The sequence below is a fragment of the Galleria mellonella genome, unplaced genomic scaffold (genome assembly GCF_026898425.1).
Source record: "Galleria mellonella isolate WM207_F2 unplaced genomic scaffold, CSIRO_AGI_GalMel_v1 utg33, whole genome shotgun sequence".
NCBI classification, from domain to species: domain Eukaryota; kingdom Metazoa; phylum Arthropoda; class Insecta; order Lepidoptera; family Pyralidae; genus Galleria; species Galleria mellonella.
Window position 1 is genome coordinate 10,090,883 of NW_026442079.1, and position 21,299 is coordinate 10,112,181.

Below are 21,299 nucleotides of genomic sequence, written 5' to 3' on the forward strand. Positions count from 1 at the left end.
CCACGCCCCAGGAAGAGAGTGCACTGGGCGGCGTTTCAGCATGAACTCGACGGTTTCTCCCTCGATGGCGAGAGGTGGTAGAGGGCACCTCCGTTGCGATCTTGGACACTATTAAGGCCGCGAAGGAGGCAGCCACCACCGCCTACACCACCACCACCACGACAGATGCGTCTTGTTGCCGTGTGGAGTTTTCCGCGTTTTCCTACTGTACGCGCATCAAGCGTGACCTCAACTGTTTGGCTGCGCAGCTGTTGGAGTTTTAAGTTACAAACTCTTTGCCCAGGCATTCTGTGAGGGCCTGCCGCCCTCGCATCATATATTTAAGAACAGCGGGCTTTTTATAATGGATTAAAATGGAATGATGACCGCGCGTGCACTATCGGTATACTCTAACAGGGCACTAGTGAGGAATTATAGATAGATACTCTTTATTGTTTCCTCCAAAAGATTACAATAGTAAATTTATTATAGATACAAACAATTACAGGAAATGATCACTGTAACAACACTAGTGTCCTGCCGGCGTATAACGTTAGCGTAGGCAGGATTACGAGTACAACTTCATTATCATCTATTAAAAAAACCGTTGCTTTGCGTCGGGCCTGTTGTGCGCAGAAAATCTCATGGGAGATTAGTTATTTATGAGGTATAGACGCAATCTGATCGCAGCATAACCATTATGATGACATAATAGGCAATTGAATAGACAAATCTTCAAATACATACAGAGAGACACACCAGTTTAATAGATCAATACGTGATGTATGAGATCAATAAATAATAGAACATAATCAAGGTTCCAAAGTCTTTGCTCGAAATCTGTCTATTGGGCATAACCAATTGTCTAAGTTAAAGACCAATATAGGTGCCATAATAACGAGTAAACTAAAGATTTTAAGTGATATCGAAAAATTATATGAATAGCTGTAGGAACATATCGTCGACTGCACTCTAATGCAAATAATGACCAAAGAGTCCAATTAATTTAATTTAATAACGACGATAACTCAGGTATCAGCTTTTGTGAGATTGAAATAAGCTTTTTATAATTATGTTGAATTCCTCTAATTAATAAATTGTTAATACGTTTACAATGACTTTATTTTTTAATACGTATAATTGTACATTATATAGCGAAATATCAAATATTACAGTTTTTTTAATTTGACATAAAGATGTCTTTACATTTATTTTTGTTAACTATTTTTGGTTTTAATATTTATTACGTACCAAAGAAGATACAAATTGCTATCAAACAATTTATGGCTTATTAAAATCGGATTTATACTTTAAAAGTTATTGTCATATCAATTAGTTATATATAATTTTTTTTAAAGTTGTTTGAGCGCCCGCTATGTCAGCACACAGCAGCATGTGTAGTCTAAAATGTATGTTTGCTGATGGCACTCTTTTATTATTCAAATTGGCTTTGTAAATGGTATTTTACTATGAGATAAAGCAGCAAATATTTAAACTATATTTGTATTAATGAAAAGTACAATTAAATTTATGAAACTCTATATTAAATTGATAAGTTATAAGTGTCATTTTAAAAATTGTAATAGCCTTTAGGAGCTGAACTTTAGATTCATAAGTTTGTCAACCTATAAATAAAATTGCTTTTAAAAATAGATTTTTATTTCATAATTAATTTGACAAGTTAACAAACACCATGAAGCTTTTTAAATGGATTATAATGGAATGGTAACCCAGCCCGCACTATCGGTATATGCTGACGTGGCACCAGTGAGGAATGATAGGCGAGAATGAAAAGGCAGATCAGTTAGCCCATTGTGATGAATTCACTTGGAATTGAATACGATAGTTTCCAGGAAGAACCGCGAAGAGACCGACCTGACAGGGTGTATTGCTAGCAATAGGGCTGGTGGTCTGCATGTACAAAGTCTCCCTCTAATAAATCATATGAACTCAAACATGAGTAGATTATCTAATATAGTTAAATAGTTGCTATGGCCACCTTTCGATTTTATCATCAAAACCCCGAAAACTGCCTAGGGCAGTAGCACTTGTAAAGACAAATTAAATGAGCTAAAATACGACCAGGTTACGTAATTTAGTTCAGAAGTTGTTATGACCACCTTTCGACTCCATCGTCAGGACCTGGATATCAGCTAGAGTTGTAGCATTTAAGAAGATAAATCAAATGAGTCCAAACACGACTAGGTTACCTAATTTAGTTCAGAAGTTGCTATGACCACCTTCCGTCTCCATCATCAGGACCTGGAAATCAGCTAGGTCTGTAGCATTTGAGAAGATAAATCAAATGAGCCCAAACATGATTAGATTATCTAATATAGTTCAATAGTTGCTATGGCCACCTTCCGACTTCATCATCAGACCCTGGAAATTATCTATATAGGTAATTTAGATAGTGTAAAATGTATGAGAGAAATATTCATGATGAATAAAAAAAAATCGTTTTTTTCGACAGTTGAGTAAACATTAGCTTACATCGAAACTAAATTAATATATCCAACGAACACTATTATTATAGGTACTAAAATATTATTCCGCGTTAATTATAAATAATATTCCGCGTGCCAGACAAAAATGAAAGTCACATACTTTTGAGAGTAGATACATACCTACCTATCTACACATATGTCTGAAAATGAAATGACAGATAATACGCAACCTATACTTGAATGAATAATGACTCACACACTCGCAATATTCCATCCTAGTCTGTATTTTTTTAAAAAAATGTACAACACAGGAGAATAAGAATAGAAAAGATGATAAGTTATTACTATACGGGTAAAAAAATAATATAACCGTCCGCAAATTTAGAAATTTTGCTTTAAGTTATCTTTAATTACAAAATAATCAATAAATAATACAAAAATCGATTCCAGCGTCATCTAGTATGTTGTGTCTAGTTTTGTTTAAGGACCAACCATCTTAATTAATTTTATGGGATTTTTTTTCGAATAATTGCAATAGTACAAAACGTGCAACTTAAAAATGTGATATTTAATTTTTTAAATTACTCTTTAAATTTAAGACTCTTATCAGTAATAAGTAGCTCCTTTATTTTGTTATTTTTGATCATATAATTTTTGCATGTTTTTAATGCAACACATTAACTAACGTCGTATATGTAAAAAGTGAATAAAGGAGTCGGCTCAATCGAATTATTATTAAATTAAAATTAGCTGATAAAAAGATGACCTGTTTTTAAAACTTGATACGAAACATATACCTTATCTTCATTGCAATATATATAGAGGAGGAAATAAATAGAAAATTAGCATGGGACCTTGGATGGGTCAAAATTTAGTCAGTTAGCTAATCTTTTTAAAAATAAAATCAAATCAAAGCCCGTGTTTCTTTCAGTGTTACAAGTAATTAAATAGATTAGAAATTTCCCAGATCAACTGAATTTTTTTTTTATTTTAAATTGGAATGTTTTTGATATGATATAATATAAATATGCACATATATTTACAAATTATAAATAATTTAAAACGAAAACATATTTTATACAAATATAAATCAAAGTAATCAGTAAAGATAAGCATCATTGCAAATCAATACATACTGTTAGTCCTGTTTTTTTTTACTCAAATAGATTCATAAAAAAATTCTACAATTTGTATTTTTCAATTTAACTTTACAATGATATTTCTTCCATATACTGAGTAATAAATTTCACTATAGTAACTCTATTCACACATGTCCATGGTTAAAAAACTTGACCTGATTTTGGCGAAGCATTTGTATGGAAACATTCTACTTACATAATCTAAGCAAGTAAATTTTTAATAAAATAAATATATATTCACAATCAATGAAAATTTTAACATAATAATACACACGAAATATAATTTAATAGAATATCTCCTCCTTTAAGTCACTTAAAATGCAATGATCAACCAACCAACTATGTTGGCGTTTTTTTAAATAATCATTATCTCTAAAATATTTGCTACATATTTGTAAATATTTTTTGAAGTGCCAATTTTTACATTGTTAATAGAGTAATTTTTATTAAATTAAAAAAATATATTATCTAGAAAGATATTTTCTTGATCTATTTAATAATAATATCAATAAATAATTCATAAAAAATTACAAACAAATACATTGAAAAAGCCGCTCAAAAGACTGTGTTTGTTTTTGAACTTTGAATGTTTTATTATAGTGCACTTTTCCGTCAAGCAGTATTTCTATCTAAGCTGGCTTAATTGATTCCAATGGAAATTCAGGTGCATTAAATCGAGCATAAAATTTCGTCGAAATTTTTAAAAATTTTCTACAGTATCAATAAATGTTAAAAGTGTCCAATGTAATAGATATAAATGTAATGAAAAATGTTTGTACTAAAACCTTTTTGAATTACTGCGATATATACGGGCAACACTATATGTCTATGGCCGGAATCGTGCATGCGTTGACATTCACAACGAGCAAAATAATTCTTCACTTTGGTCGGCCATATTGCTGCGTCTACGTGCGTGCGTTCAATCACTCGAATTGTAAGTTAATATTTCTTACAATTACTGCTATTTGTAATCTTTGCCTCTTATTGTCTTTTACTGTGTTGCGAAAAAACTTTGTATGTATTCCTTTTTTGCGACATAGGTTGAAAACGGGTTTAAACCTATTGCCACCTTGACTCTGATTATGTGTGTATTTGAGCCCCAGAGCACGAGGTGCTTTCGGTTTTACTGCGTGCTGATGTATCTTCATAAATGCTGTCGACTATGTGAATGATATGTGCCACATATGTATCACATATTATTCTCTTGTACTACTATTGACTATTATACACTTAAACAACTATATTTAACTACATGAAAAACAGTATTATTATATGACTTCCTATTATTATGATGTGTTTCTGCAATTGAAAAGTTAGTATGCCTTGAAAAAATAATTTAAATATTGACCGTAAATTTATATTTTTTTTTTCATATTACCCTCTGGGGTGAATTATTTTGGATATAGCTTACTTTGTAAAGAAGTAAGTCTATTGTATATATTTTGAAATATTGTTGATATTTCCTTTTGTTTTTATAAGGGAATTGTTTTTTTTTTTTAAATAATGGGCTTTATAAAACAAAACCTTTAAAGTTTAAAATATACTAATTTTATTTGAAAGATCTGTACATTTGTATGTCTATATGCATTTATTGATATTGCTGAGTTTCAGATTATGTCCACCTGTTATACTATGTTGTCATATTGTGCTTATGCGAGATTTTGTATGCATATTTGCATAATGTTGTTTATTTATTTCATAATATTATGACTGTGACTCTTCATGTTGTGATTTTTTGATGGAAATTAATCAGTTATTTTATTACAATAGTGTGTCAGAGTGTTTTTAAATGACATAGTTGGTATTTTTTTTAACTAATTTTATTCTTTATTATCATGATTATTGAAAAGTAATTGAAAATACATCAAAAGTGAAAGTAGTTTACAATTTGAGTTTTTCTGAAATGTGATTCTACCTCACATTTTATCAAATATAAAAGTGCTTAATTAAAAGAGACTTCATTAATTCACAGTTTTCTGTGTTGCTCCTGATAATTTCCAGTGGTATTACTTCACAGCATCTTATTAATATGGTAATTAGGCAATGTCTATACATAAAAGTTTTTTTTTTTTAATTAATGATAATGAAATAGTAATCCTGTCTGCGCACATATGTTGGTGAGGCACCAGGAGCGATGAATGGTGAGAATGAAAAGGCAGGTCATTTAGCTCATTGTGATAAATACACCTGGAATTCAGCACAATTGGTTCCAGTGGGGATCATGTGGAAATCAACCTGACAGTATATTGCTAGCAATGAGGTCGGTAGTCTGCTAACTTTACTAACAATGCCTTCCTCAATAGGAGATTGTTAAGTCTAAATGTTTTTTCTGTTATCAAAAAAAACTTGCATAAAATTAGATACAGTTTTCAGTTGTTTTTCTGAAGATCTAAATATCTAGTATATGTTTTATTTTGATATGTCAACTAGCAGTGGTTGATGTCATTAGTTTTCTTATTTCTGAAACCACACATTTGAGGCAGCGGACAAAAAGTCTATGATAATAGTATGTTGTTGTAAAAATAGAAACCTGTAAATTGTTGTTTCCTAGGTTATTCATATATATATATATATATATATATATATATATATATATATATATATATATATATATATATATAGAGGTTAAATAACCAGTTCTCTCGAGAAATTGTCACATGCATTTAGTATGTTGTTTATGCTTTAATAGGTATAAAACAAATGACAACATACAAGGGCTAGAGAATAAGTATAGTGAATGAAGCTTAAAATTTATTCTTATATAATGCCATCCTGTTTTAATTTTTGTTTTTTCTTTAATATTTTGCACATTTATTACTTACACATTCTTTCCTTCGACATTGTTCAGTTAAAAATTGAAATGAAAGTTCATCATCAAATCCATCACAGGTTCAGTAGAGAGAACTGAGCATTACAAACCCCACTTTTATATACCACCTTATTACAACATTATTTGTTGAGTATTAATTGTGTTTATTGGAGCTATTCACTAAATAATAAAGCATAGCAAAATCTATAGAATAAAAGGTGTATGTATGTATGTTTAATACAGATGATTCTGCTAAAAAAAACAAGTTATTTTATATATCAAATAATACTAATTCAACATTCAAATGAATTGGATATTATAATTTAATAACCTTTATTATTATAATATTGATAATCTAAAAACTAAAATGTTATATTCATTGCTTTAATATTTTGTGAATTGCCTAGTTACATATTAAAAACTTGTAACTAATTATGCTGTTGTTTTAACCCACATTTTGAAACTAGTTTTATTTGTAGCATTTAAAGTATCAGTTGTATATAATTTGTGTTTTATTATCATTACAGAGACTTTTTGGGAAATGTTTACAGTCAGCTCCACTTTTATTATTATATTACATCAAGTCCTTCATGGGGCAAGCGATGTGAATACTAAAAGCTTTTATTCTTTTAAATATTGATTGCTTTTTTACTTTTGTACTTTTTCTCATTAATGCCATGATCATCATTATAATATCAGCTGTTGATCATATTCTCTTCTATAAGGGGGTTTCTTATAGAGGCATTTCGCCTCTTATGGCACCCATAGGAAAGAGTGGCCCATCCTATCTTCCTACCACGCAGAAATCATATTGCATGTTAAATGACTTCTTTTTTTCTTTTTTTTTTTGAGGGTAGGCAGGTGTTTTTGTTTAACATTAATTTCTTTTTTAGAAAAGTAAAATTCCTTTTATGTGACAAATTGGGAATTTATTTTTAATCGCCTTTAAATTGACCGAGATTTTATACTCTACAGCACTTATTTATGTCACATGATATGCATCTCAGTTGTGAACTGATTTTGATCGTTTTGTGTTGTGCAATACTAATATGGTCAATATTCCACATATTTATTTTTCAGAGTAATTAATTTATGAAAATGCAGTCTCTATGAATGTGTTAGTTGTTTGTGAAAAAATTAAAATTTAGAGAGGTTATTGTTTTTTATTGTTTATTCCAGAATGGATCTTACAAAAGTTCTTTTGGAGAGGAATGTTTGTTATAAAATTTGTTCAGAATTAATATTTTGATTTAGAAGTTACATCAGAAATTTATTATTATGTCAGCCATTAACTGTCCACTGCTGGACACAGGCCTCTCACATAAGCGGGGTTTTGCAATTTTGCCGTGCTTGGTAGGCGGGTTGGCAACCGCTAGGCTTTTTGGTGATGAGTTAAGAGGGACGCTGTTGCTCGTTGCTTGACCATTATGTTTTTTTAGTCGCCTTTTACGACACCCACGGGACAGGAGGAGGTGGTCCATTCTACGTAGGGACCACACGGCGACCTCAGAAATCAGACTTTTGCAATATGCTAGTTTATTTTTGTATAATGTTACGCAATACTTTCGCTAATTTTGAATCAAGTTTGATAATTTTGCAATTTGTAGTCTTAACTTTTTTGTTGGTTCCTAACTAACTTTGTCACTATTTAAGCCATCTTGTCGGTCCTGCTTCTCTTGTGCTGTACTCATCCGTTCTGTTTTCTGTACTTCTAATATGACTGTTTGAAAAAAGTCGTCGCACGGCACTTCACGTACTTCACTTACTGGCGCGTGTACAAATGTCATCTATTTATGTTTTTGTGTTTACGGACGACTTTGGTGGTAGAGCTGTTTGTTTCACGCATTGCCTCACCATATGATGGTTGCAGGTTCAATCCCCACAGATGTTTTTTTATATTAATTTGTGTAAGTCTTGCCGTTTTTCTGTATTATTTGTGTTTAGAATTTTTTTTTTTAGTATAGTAAGCTTTATATAATTTGTTATATAAGCATTAATCACTGAATAAAGATAGTAATAAATCAAAACATACAATTAATAGAAATTAGTTACGTTTATTACTTAACTAACTCTAATTAATCAATTTTTGATTTGTAGTACTATTTAGAGGATTGTCTTATCGGTTGGGTCAATTATTTGTTTGTTTATGTTTACATAAATTTGTATTGAAACCGATTATGTCTGTTACACATTGAGTATACAGGTTCTGTTTACTTTGGAACTTGGGTGGTACCTAATGATATGTCAAGGTCTATTTAATATCTATTATCTCTTTATATTTGACATGTTCAGTGAACAGTTGAGACTTTTTTTTTTGGGAATTTGATATTTTGAATATAAAATACATTTATTAGTTCTATTGTTATTTATTTTGTAAGACGTTGAATATTGTATTTCGATATATGCCAAGTATTACCACAAATTATGCCGTTTTTAACCGACTTCAAAATGGAGGAGGTTCTCAATTGAGTTATATATTTTTTTATAATTAGTTACCTCATAAATCCGTCAATTCTAAATTGATTTGGAAAATTCTTTTATATGAAAGGGTATATTCAGAGATTGGTCCCATAGACATTTTATCCAAATGGCTGTCATAATTGAAGTAGATTTTTTTGTGGGACACAATTTTTAGTTATTGTATATCGTTATGGCATGGAAAGTGAAAATGTGGAGCACCATGGACATAACAGAGTATTTTGTTTCGCCCATGATACCTCCCATGCGTTGTCATTCCTGAGGACTTAGGTGTTATTCCTCTGTACCCTGTAAATTTATAATCGATAATATTATCGATTATAAATTATAGGTCAGTTCAACTTCATCATTTTATCATTATTTCAGCTGTTAACTGTTAACTGCTGAACATAAGCCTTCTCCGTAACCGGAGTTTTACCGGTAGTTGCCAGACTTGGCGTGCGGGTTGGTAATCACAGTTAGGCTTTTAGAGATGTTTTAAGAGGGACGCTGCTGCATATCCCTCTACCATTAAGTTTTTTAGTCGCCTTTTACGTCACCTACACGAAAGAAGGGATGGTCTATTCTAAACCGGCACCACACGGCCAAGTTCAACTTACTAGAGTTGTATTATCAGCACCGGCCGAGTGAATCAGAAGGCATATTTTTGTTGTATATAGTTATGTAGAATGCAGAGGTCTATAGTGATATAATGTGATTACATTATATTTTTATGAATTATGCCAATTTCATAATCATATAGATTGATTGTTGTCTCAGGGAGCAGCCAAAATTCTCCTGAATTGGGATGTATGGGATCAGTTATAAAAAATTGACGAACCAAGAAAAGTATGTAAGAATAGAAGGCTTTATTCTTTCTGTCTACTCCATAAGAGACCGGGTGTGACAATAAATAGTATTAATTTTAACTAGCGCGCATACAAAGTTGCAGGCACAATTAATAATGCATAATACTTATAATGTCAGTATATATTTTGTTGTGCAATAATACCATTGCAGTTCGAGTTTTGTTTTAATATTGCTGGCATTGTAAACAAATCTGTTGCATAGAATTTCTCGAATGTGCTCTGAATTCAAAGCACAGTTGGGAAGTTCTATATATGCTACTGATTGTTTACATTGTGTATCGTTGCTTTGCGTAAAGGAGTTGTCGGTAAAATTTATCCTTCGATTGAAACTGTAAATTTAGACAAGTCTAATAAGGTTTAAATGTATTTTTTACATCGTTTGGGGGCTATGCTGTCTTTTACTTTGTCTGATGTTCTATAATACACGGTATGATTATATTTACTTGTGGTTATCACACTAATGATATTATTTAAATCTGAATTGGTTTAGGTTATGTACATCACATGATTTGCGCTGTTTGTTTTCCTATAGTAAATTGGTAATATTTACTTATTGATGTTGCATTGATGATTTGCCTTATCATTATTTAGGTCAATTTTACACGTTAGTTCCTCGTTTTTTATTCTATTTTAGAACGTAACGTCGCGGGGGTTAAGTATAATAGAGTAGCAAAAAAAGTCGATATTAAATGTGTATTTAACAAGTTTTAAAAAGTATATGCTTAGTAAAAAAGTATATGCTTAGTAAAAAAGTATATGCTTAGTAAAAAACTTAGTTAAAAAGTATTACTTTACACCTACCTAATCATACATTAGGATACTAGATGTCCCTCGTCTGAGGTAGAATAGATGTGCTAATATAGTGATACCTATTTTGAACCTTAACTTGTCATTCTTTTGTTGTCATTCTTGACTCATTCCAACAGGTGGTAGTATACATTAAGTTATATTCCTCACAATTGGCATTTCTAATGTTCCCCATGCAATGGCTAAGTGTTTTTAACTAATATAAAATTAAATAAAGTTTAGTTTTAAAGCGATTAGAATTTTATAATACGAATTTAACTAAAGTTCGAACATTCGTATTAAAGTAAAATAAGTTTAATTTATATTTTATGAAGTTGTTAGTTTCAATTATTTTAATTTTCCGGCGCACCACCTGCTTTTTATCACACCATCTGCACTGTTACCGTTAAGACTGCTTTTTGTATTCCGCCTAAATTATTTACTGAACTTTATGTTGCAATAAACTGGTTTGAATATGAAAGAAAATAAACCGAAGGAGCGTAGTTTCAAATACAAACGTCATAAAAAATTACAATAACAAATGAAATTAATATTCTGTTTCGTTCTATTATTAGTATTGTTGCTATTGTTGCGGCCGACGAATGATATTGTCATCGAAATCTTTTGAGATGAATAATAGAGGAGCATCTACACATGACCTATAATGACTACCTACATTTATTTTTATACCAATAAGGTAGAGTTTAAGGACATATCTACAGTTCGACCAGTGATTAGCTGTTACTATAGTTTCACTTAACTTATTACTATGGTGCATTATAATGTGAATCTAATGTAATATTACCTTTTGGTTACATAATGACCTGGCATTAATTTTAGTTTCTTGAAATAGGACGTCATCGTTGTAACTGATAAGAAAATAGTGTAATGACCTAATCTATTTCATCATCATTAGAGCTAAATTTTGTACAAAATTCGCCTGCTTTTTAGATACCTGTCTCCCATTCGTGTTCTGCCGTGAACTAGTTGACAAAATAGTTTAATAGTTAAAATACATTTGTAGAAGGTTTTAATTTTTATGAAAAAGGGAGTAAGTAAATAAGGATGTATTGTAATTATTTGTTACTTTTACGCAAAAACTACTAAACAGATTTGAATGAAAATTTTTGCATAGATTGGTTAGATTTATATCCTTATTTAGAACATAGGATACTTTATGCTTTGATTCACATGGGCCAAGCTGCGAGATTCAGCTAGTATTGTAAATGTAAAGCGAAGTTTGTTTTTGGTGTCTTAACGGTTCAACCAATTGTTAAGAAATTTGGTAATCATGTAATATGTACGGATGAGGAACGATATTACTATTTATCCCGGCCAATCACTATGTCCTGGTGGCGAGGTCGAGGTCGCGGATAAAAGCTATTACTGACATATATAGGTTTTGCAAGCCATATTCGGTCATTTGATAATAATGCATGAGTTAAGGTGAGGTCGCCATTGTCGGATGCAACAGTTGCTATATACATGTATCTGTCGAATCATTTAAGTTTCATTCGATTTAGTCTTACAATATACGAGTCTAATAGTAAAAGGTACAAAACGTATGGATGACGGGGGGTATAGATGTTTAGATACCTTAGAATATAAGTTTATAAAAGGTACGACATTTTTCATTGTACACATACTCATTTTTATATACAAATATTTTACACCTTGAAATTTGACAATATTATTTATTACTGTAAACATTATTATTTATCCCGTGTGGTCTCTGCATAGAATAGGCCATCCCTTCTCTTCACGTGGGTGATGTAAGAGGCAACTAAGGGAGGGTGAAGAATGGCCAGCAGTCAGCCAGCGTCCCTCTTAAAATATTTCCGAAGCCTAACTGCTGGTAACCTTCCCCCTCCCCAAGGGGGAGGCTTATGTTCAGCAGTTTCCGATTTTATTTATTCTTTTTTTAATCCATTTAAGCTGTCGTTTTTGTACTTGTAGACACGCTATTCTGCGTTTTAAAATATAATATTCTCAATGCAAGGTCCACGTAACATATCGTCATTTATAGGTGTGTGTATGCTCATAATTTAGGTTATTGTATGTTATGTGATTTTACATTGTATGCACGTACAGCCATTTGGTCCCAGCGTTGACTGGACCACCCCTTCTTTTTTGATGGGTGTCGCAAGAGGCGGCTAAGAGAACTTAATAGTCGAGGGATGGGTAGTAGCGTCCCTCTTATAACTTCATCAAGGCCTAACTGCGGTTGGCAATACGTCTGCCAAGCGTGGGAACTACTGGCTAAATCCCCAAGCATCTTACCCGAAGGTCTATGTTCAGCAGTGGGCAGTAACGGCTGATATTACAAAACATCTTAGAGATGTTTATATATAATACACAATTTAATAAAAGTGCAAGAAAGAAAGCTTTAAATTTATTCCTAATATTAATCTTGTATATAATATTTTTTTTTATTTAAAATGCCTGGCGAATGTTGCAACAGTGTTAATAGCGGCTTTGCGAACTGTTCCAATATATTAAGTATGCAAATATTGATTTAGCCAACATTGTAAAATTTGTGTATAATAATGCTACAATTATTGCTTATATTGAATATTAATGAATCCAAATCGGCAATTGTGCTGCGCTTTACTGGGAATAAATAAAACGAAGTCAAAACACAGTACGCTACTTGGAATTATGTAATATATTTGAGCAATAAAGGTCTGTAACCCTGTTGGAAGTTGTTGCAATTAAAAGCGATAAGCTTCGATGTTATTAGAAAAAGCTTACAATTCATAACCGCCTGAGTGGCTAATAGATTCTATTCATTGTATTCTATACTCCACTATCGCAGTGTGTTTTTGTCTTTAACGACAGACGCAAGGGTTTTTTTTAATCATTTTAATCGCTATTCATTTTACTATAGAGAAGATGTGGTATTCTTTTTTTTTAATATTTTATGTGTTGTGCAAAGCAATTTGAAGTGTTCTATATTGACGGCTTTGTCTAATCAAGCTAAGGAATAATTACTTATACGTAGATACTTATAATTTTTTATAATAGGTATAAAAGCTTGGGATACATACACGCTATTTATTTGATAGTTTACACACTGTTTACGTATTTTGTACATAAAACCTGTACCCGTTTAAAGAACGCAGATCTCAATCATTTCCGGAGCTTTCTTAATTATTTTAGTTGATCTAACATAATTATTAATTCTTTACAGATCTCCATCGTCACCTGCTAAATTGTAATCAAGTTGTGCTGTTGCTTAACAAAACTGTCATCTAAAATGGGTGATCGCAAAAATCCCATAAAGTTTGGACCAGAATGGCTCCGAAATTTGTCGAGGGAGCGTAACGGTCCCGGTTCGGGGAGTCAAAATAATCAGTCTGGGTATGCTGGGAACGGGACCAGCGCAGGGAATGCCGCTGGCATTACTGGTGCAGCTGCCGGCGGCTCCAATAACAGCAGCACCACGCCGGGCACAAGTGTATCATCAACAGCAACATCAAATGCTGCAGGCGGCACTTCAAAATTATTATTGGCTAAATTGCGGTATGTTTTTTTTTTATTGTAATGAAGATCTTATATTTTTGGTCTAGTCGATATATTTTTTATGATTTTTTGAATGGCAAACGAGCTGACTGCTCACTTAATGGAAAGCGTTAACCGTCGCCTATAGCCATCAATGGCACCAGGTACAATATAGAATAGTATGATGACCATTGCACTTTTTATATTACTGTTCCTGAGGACTAGATGATATTTCTCTATATTCTTTATGTTTAAATATTTTTATTCTCTCATAAATACACAAAGTTCACTTAAAATGAAATATGGATATAGTTATTAGTTAATTCACAGCCATATCCCTCTCTTCAATCCGAAATGCAGCCGTGGAAGCACAACTGCTTCACGGTATAAATACGAGTATGGTAGAGTTACTTGTTTATATAAACGATTTTTACAGCCTTTCTTTGGTGTCATTTGTCTGATGTGTTATACAGTATCTAAAAACATTGATAAAAATACGATAATTATCAGAAAAATACAATAAATTATCTTCTTTACTAACAAAAAATATTTTCATGTCTTTTTTTCTATATTTCTAAATAAGTACTAGTTATAATTTATTATCAAGATTAAATTGCCTTTTGTTTTAAATAGATATGGCAGAGAAGAAATGTTGGCAATGTACGACAGATCGTCAGAAGCCCCACTAGAATTAAAACATAATGAATTCCTTTATCAAGCACGTGGAAAAACACCATTAGCACTAAACAATTCATTTGAAGATGATATGGTGAGTTCTTTAAAATCATAATTTTTATGTGAACGGCATGTTGGTGAGGCCTCGCTTCCAATATGCCGATCCGGATGTTTTCTTGAGAACCGTGACTATGAACGGTTTCATATAAATTATTCTAAGACTAGTTGCCTGTTTTACAGTTTAATGAAACTGTTCATTTACAATTTCACAACTCGACTAGTTCTCACTGTGATTGACCAGTCAAGTCATGATTTTTATGTTTAATCTGCTTTTCTACACTTGTTATAGTTATAATCTTAGCGTATCTCTTTATTAAAATGACAGTTTATAAATTTAATAGCTAATTAAAAAAACTTAGTTCACTATATACTACTAGTTTTAGACGCGATATAAAATTAATATTTCATCCGTCAATAAATATCAGATTACGTGATTGTGTAACCACGTGATAAAAAGTCGTCTATATCTTTTTACTTCTTAAATACTATCCCTCTTATTTGTAAGAACGTAAAACGTCTTATTATAAACCTCTTTTAGATAGTTTTGTCTTTTTCCATTGTACTAATTTCTCAATTTGAAAGAAAGTGACAAAACACTGCATATAGGTTTATAGTAGGTTTTAGTTTTTATGAATAAAGGTGTATGTATATGACAATATTTTATTACAATTGACTTTGTTGACATGGCACCATTACTATTACTTTCACAATTAATAATAGTTAGGATTGCATATTTTTATTTCTTAATCGTTCCCTAAATGTATTGAGTATGTAAAAGCAGACTATTTATAATTATTTGGTATACACAGCCAAGTAATGTGAGAAGTGGCCCGCCTCCCGGGAATGTTCCACTTAACGAGAGGTTCGGTGCGGGAAGAGGAGCTGCTTCTCGGGGCACACTCGGTGGCGAGAGCAGGGGTAGACCACGGATGCCTTTCGCCCGCCATACATCAAGTGGGAGGTGCGTGTATATATTGGTTAAGATATAACATATAACAACATTCGCGGCTTTTACATCTCTTTTGAAACAAACGACTTGAAATAAATGGTTATATTTTTTATGCACTAGATTAATTTTGTGGATCAAATATTATTGGGAACATGCTGAAACTGGTCCAAGTTACAAATACTCGTATTCGTAACTAACTTCTATAGGTCTGTTTGTGTATCTTTGTGTTGGCGTTTTTGTAATCTCTTTCTGCATACTAGTAGAAGACAGCATGATCATGTTTTCCATTACTTTGCCCGCCTGTATCAGTATATAAAGTGCCCTATGTGTTAGGATATAAAATATAAGAATTTTCATCAAAATTCGTTCTGTCGTTTAAGTGTGCTTGAATAACACACAAACATCTTTACAAACTTTCAGATTTATGTTATTAGTAGCATTAATTGTATGTATACCTGGCATAATTAAAGATTTTAATATAATTGATTTGTCATATAGTATGTGTTGCTGTGTAGTCCAACATAGAATAGGCCACTCCTTCCTTTCCCGTGGATGTCGTAAGAGTCGACTAAGGGAGGGCGAGGGATGGGCAGCAGCGTTCCTCTTAAAACATCTCTAAAAGCCTAACTGCGGTTGCCAAGCGTGCCAACTAGTGTCAAAACTCCCCTTATGAGGAAGGCTTATGTTCAGCAGTGGATAGTTAATGGCTGAAATAATAACAATAGTATGTGTAAAATGTCTAATTCAAATTTCATTGCAATATTATTTAAAATACTCAGTGTTCTTCTATAATTAATTTTCTGTAATCTTTTACTGTAATAATATAAATGGTGAATAAGGCTAATTTTAAATTAATATAGCTTTTTAAGCATGATTGAGTATATACACTTTAGGCTGATATGACTGACTATGTGCCATCTTTCACTTTCTTTAAAAATGACTTTTCTTTCTCTTTTTGACATGCCCATACCAATATATTAAATTATATCGACAGAGGATCGTGGTATTCGGGAGGCACGAGGGTTCCTGGAAGAGAGTCATTCACTGGTACAGATGATGAGACCTCGCAACGATCTTGGAATACAAGTAACGGTTCAAGCTCTAACAGAAACAATAGTGACCAAACAGACTGGAGCAAAATGTTTAGAAGGTGCGTATAATTTTATTTTAAACACAGAAAGTGTATAGATGTTAATAACAATAAAACTAGTATTGTTTCTATTTGGAATATGGTAAATAAATAGCCATGTATATGTTATTAATTGTTTATAATATAGAATGATAGAATTTCTTTAGAACAATATTTTGTTTAATTTTTTTATGTTAAATACTGAAAAGGTACGACATATTTCTACTTGTAAGTGTTCCATAATATATTATCATGATAAAAATACTAAACTAAAGAAAAATATTTGATTCTAAGTATACTACTTTATGTAAAATAGGTATTAATTGATTTCTGATTATACCAATTTTTTTATTTCTCGTCAGTAAAAATGTAATCTTAAGTTAACGCCGGCTTCTGCCGTTGGCATATCATTGAACTTTTGTATTGTACCGCCCTTTGGGTGACAGCGCGACTAGACGCGGGGGCGAAGCCGTCTATGTATATCAAACGTACAAGAGATAATATATTCAGAAATAGGTCATGCTTTATCTCATGTCAAAGCTTTCATTTATAATGTGGTCGGGTGCATAGATTTCGTGAAACAAATTGAACTTTTTACAAATTGAATTACATTACAAATTGAATTAATTGGTCCTCCTATGATATGTGATTAAGAAAACGTCATCAGTTCCTATAGGGTGACAGTCTGAACAAATGTCATAATTGACGTCGTAACAGCAGTATCTGTCCTGTGGTATAAATATCATGTTTCCGCTTCCCTTTTTCATATTGTTAAGTCTCTCCTAAAGCGCAATATAGTTTTTAGGTCAGGTTATTATAGATAAAATAGAATTTTGTGTTTACATATGATGTGTAAATAACACGATGAAATATAATCACCAAACATAAAGGGCTCATAATGAAAACACGTGTAACTCATATGTAGGTAAATTAATACATTGATGTTGAAGTGTTGATAAGAAAATACCTCATTGTCATGTTGCAATACAGAGTACTGTAGCGTTAATTTTCAACAAGCCCTATTATATTTTAACAAAGACATATCTATTCATCATCATCATCGTTACATTATATTACTTAATAATAATGATAAAATTTTCACTTGTTATCAGTAAACGGCAAGGTCAAACCACGAATTGGCGGCAGTCTCGCGATGAGAACGAGGAGTGGCGTTCGTCAGATACGGGCCGTTCTCGATCCCAGCATGATAAATGGGGTGAGTACGCTCGCAGTATGGACCGTTCACATGAGGTCATTCGTTTAGAAAATTAACCAATTCAAAACCAATTATATTATGTCAGCTAGACAGCACCTACTCATTAGTGCTTTGCCTCTCGCATTTTCAATGCAATGTCGACCTATCTATGTATTGGTAATATTAATTTTACGAGACACAGACTTAAAAGAGCAGGTTTCATAATATAGTTAAGGGAGACACTTTATTATTTAGCATTTTGTATTGTGTTAGTGCTTGAAATTACCATAGCATAGCAAGCGTCTAACTTGCTTATGTTTCCGCTCTTCTCCAGACCTCATAATTATTTTCTACTCTATGATTTGTATGTTTTGATTTTTTCAACCGCTAGATAGCATCAAATAACCTGAACATAGTATTAATGTCAAGTAACTTGTGTGATAACAATTTGTTCTTTGTAAATTGTCTACATGGATTACCTATGTTTCACTTATGTTTTTGCTACTAGACAGCAGTATATACAAATCTGTGTTTTGGGTGGGGTATGACCATGCAATTACAGAGGGCAGAAGCTTAAAACTTTTGTCCTCAAGAGACCATAAGGGACTGTGACGGTTCGCCTATAGGGAAATAGATTTAAGATGGTAATGTCAAAAGGGGAGGGGGAGCACAACAGAATATTTGTAATTATCAATCCGGTAAACTCCTTAATAATTAGGGGGCCGGATGTGACTGTTCGCCTATAGTACAATAGGTTTAATACCATATAAGTACGTGAAAAAAAAAACAAACAGGGGTTCCTATAGGTGGCCGCTACAACAACTGAGCTATTTAATATAAACAAACTTTAAAGTCAATAAGGTTCACAATAGCGTACAGAGAAGACGTTATCATATATGAAATATTGCCACAGAAAGGAAACTCCCTTGATGTATGTCCAAAGTGTAGTGGAGGTCACAAGAAAGTTAAATAAATTAAACAAAAATATATTTTATATATTTATCATAACCAAATTATAGTTTACCTTTTGTATCATTAGGTGTACAAAGGGTGCACACAACACAGCTTAATTAGGTTTATGAGAGCCTTTAAAGTTTTATTAATTCGATAATCAATTAAATGTAAAATATCAAAATACGTTAATATATAATTAAATTGAATTTGAAGAAAGTTTCAGTTCGAATAATAAAAGGCTAAATCTGATTATCGAAATATCTTTCGGTTACATAATCTTTGACGTTACTAGGTGAGAGGTAGAATGTGCGAGCGGGAGAAAAAATAAAAGCCCACTTTTGATACTGAAGAACATAATAATTCATACATGTCTACGATAGAAAGTTGTTGTAAAGTGTGAAAGTATGTATGAATAGAAGTTGCCCTGAGTTCAGGAATTTGTATGGAGAATTAGAAACAGTAAAACAAACGAACACTGATCTAGAAACAAACTTAAAAATAGCCGAAAATGAAATAGAACAATTGCTTTCTGAAAACATATCTCCAAAGAAACAGATTGAGGAATATAAAAATAAATTATTTCATTTAACTAAAATATGTAAATCGACAGAAAAAATAAAAAAACACTGAAAAAATTAACATGAATAAAACCAAGATGAATTTTACTCAACTATTGCCTACAACTCCAGTAAGTAAAAAAAATGCAGATGAAATATTACTTAACAAACAGAATATCGTATCATCTACACCATCAGGAGAGAAAGAAAAACCAGATAACATTAATAAAATTCTTTTAAATAATATTACAAATAAAGATAAACTACAGAATCTAAACTTAGATTGTTCATTAAATCATCAAATAGAAGTAAAGGATGCATCTTCAAAACCTAACATATTTATACTGGGCGATGAATAGACAGTAGGTTTGTCAACGAATATTATTAAAACAAGAATTAATAGATGGAACGATAGGTACAAAACATTCTCTTTAATTAAGCCAAATGCTTCGTCATCAGAAGTATTAAACTGTTGTTCCTCCATGGTAAAGTATACTAATAAAAGTGATTTTGTGAAGTTGTAATAATATGTACTGGTGGAAATGACGTTAATCCTAATAGGATTTTTAGTAATTTATGTATAGCACTACATATTTTAAACAAAACAAATGTTCTACTACTGCCTGTAAATAAGAATGTAAATCTTAATAAAAAAGTACATATTAAAAAGAATGTTTACAATACAAAGTTGACAAATATTCTTAGTAACTACAACTCATCATATTACTACACCAAACAAGACTATCTTCGTGTATAGATCACTTTATAAGTAACATTACTACAGCAGTGGGGGCAGTCCACAATTTATGTATATCTGATCACACAGCTCAAACATTAGACATAAATTTAAAAACTAACAATAGCCCAGATCAGTATCTGTTTACAGTAGTTAGTTTTTAAATTTATGTCTACCCACTAAACCACTGGGTTTGAAGATAGAAGATATTTTTGTAAACAAAATATGGACAAGTTTAAAAACTGCTTATCAGCCCTTACTTTTATAGACATATTAAATGAAACAGACGCAAATAAAGCTTTATCAGATTTTCATGACATTCTAATATTATATTTCAATTTATGTTTTCCTAAGATAACAGTTAAAATCACAAAAAAAAAAAAACAAATAAATCCCAATGGATTACTAAAGGTATAAAAAATATTGTCATAAGAAAAGGCAACTATATATGAAGTACAGGTTTGCTAACAAGGATTGTAAACATATCCACAGGCAAAAATATATGACATATTCAAAAATATTAAGATGTTGTATAATTATCCAACAAAAACAAGGAAACTATAATAAAATAATAAAAACTGCAATTAAGAATAAAATTATTTGGAATATAATAAACAATAACATAAAAAATTCGAATATGAAAAATGACATTGATAGAATTAATAAAAACGGAACAATTATTGAAAATATAAAAGATATAGCTGACAATTTTAATAATTATTTTATTGACGTAATAGACAACGCCAAAACATCTAATTTGACCACTCCAACTGTAAAAGAAAATTGTAACTAGTATGTTTTTATTCCTAACATTATTTGAAGAAGTATGTATGATACTAAAATCCCTTAAAAATACAAATTCTGTTGGTTATGATGAAATACCAACCAAAGTACTGAAACTAGTGGCAAATGATATTGCCCCAATACTTACTTATATTATAAATTTATCTTTTAGTCAAGGTGTTTTTCCAAAAAGGTTAAAGTATTCTGTTATCAAACCACTTCATAAAAAGGGTGATGTGACAAACATTGACAACTACCTATAGACCTATCAACC

At 31.6% G+C, this 21,299-nt stretch overlaps 1 protein-coding gene across 5 annotated transcripts in view; it reads left to right on the forward strand.

The window, feature by feature from the left end:
• The first annotated feature begins 4,387 nt into the window (after positions 1-4,387).
• The window catches only part of LOC113518464 (GRB10-interacting GYF protein 2), a 74,276-nt gene continuing 57,364 nt past the window's right edge, over positions 4,388-21,299 (forward strand). For all 5 annotated transcript variants that reach the window (XM_052896719.1, XM_052896720.1, XM_052896721.1 and 2 more), the window contains exons 1-6: positions 4,388-4,499; positions 13,677-14,008; positions 14,621-14,756; positions 15,532-15,683; positions 16,666-16,821; positions 17,913-18,016. In XM_052896719.1, the coding sequence (XP_052752679.1) occupies positions 13,743-14,008; positions 14,621-14,756; positions 15,532-15,683; positions 16,666-16,821; positions 17,913-18,016 (814 nt within the window). In that variant the 5' untranslated portion in view covers positions 4,388-4,499; positions 13,677-13,742. The remainder of the gene's footprint in view (positions 4,500-13,676; positions 14,009-14,620; positions 14,757-15,531; positions 15,684-16,665; positions 16,822-17,912; positions 18,017-21,299) is intronic.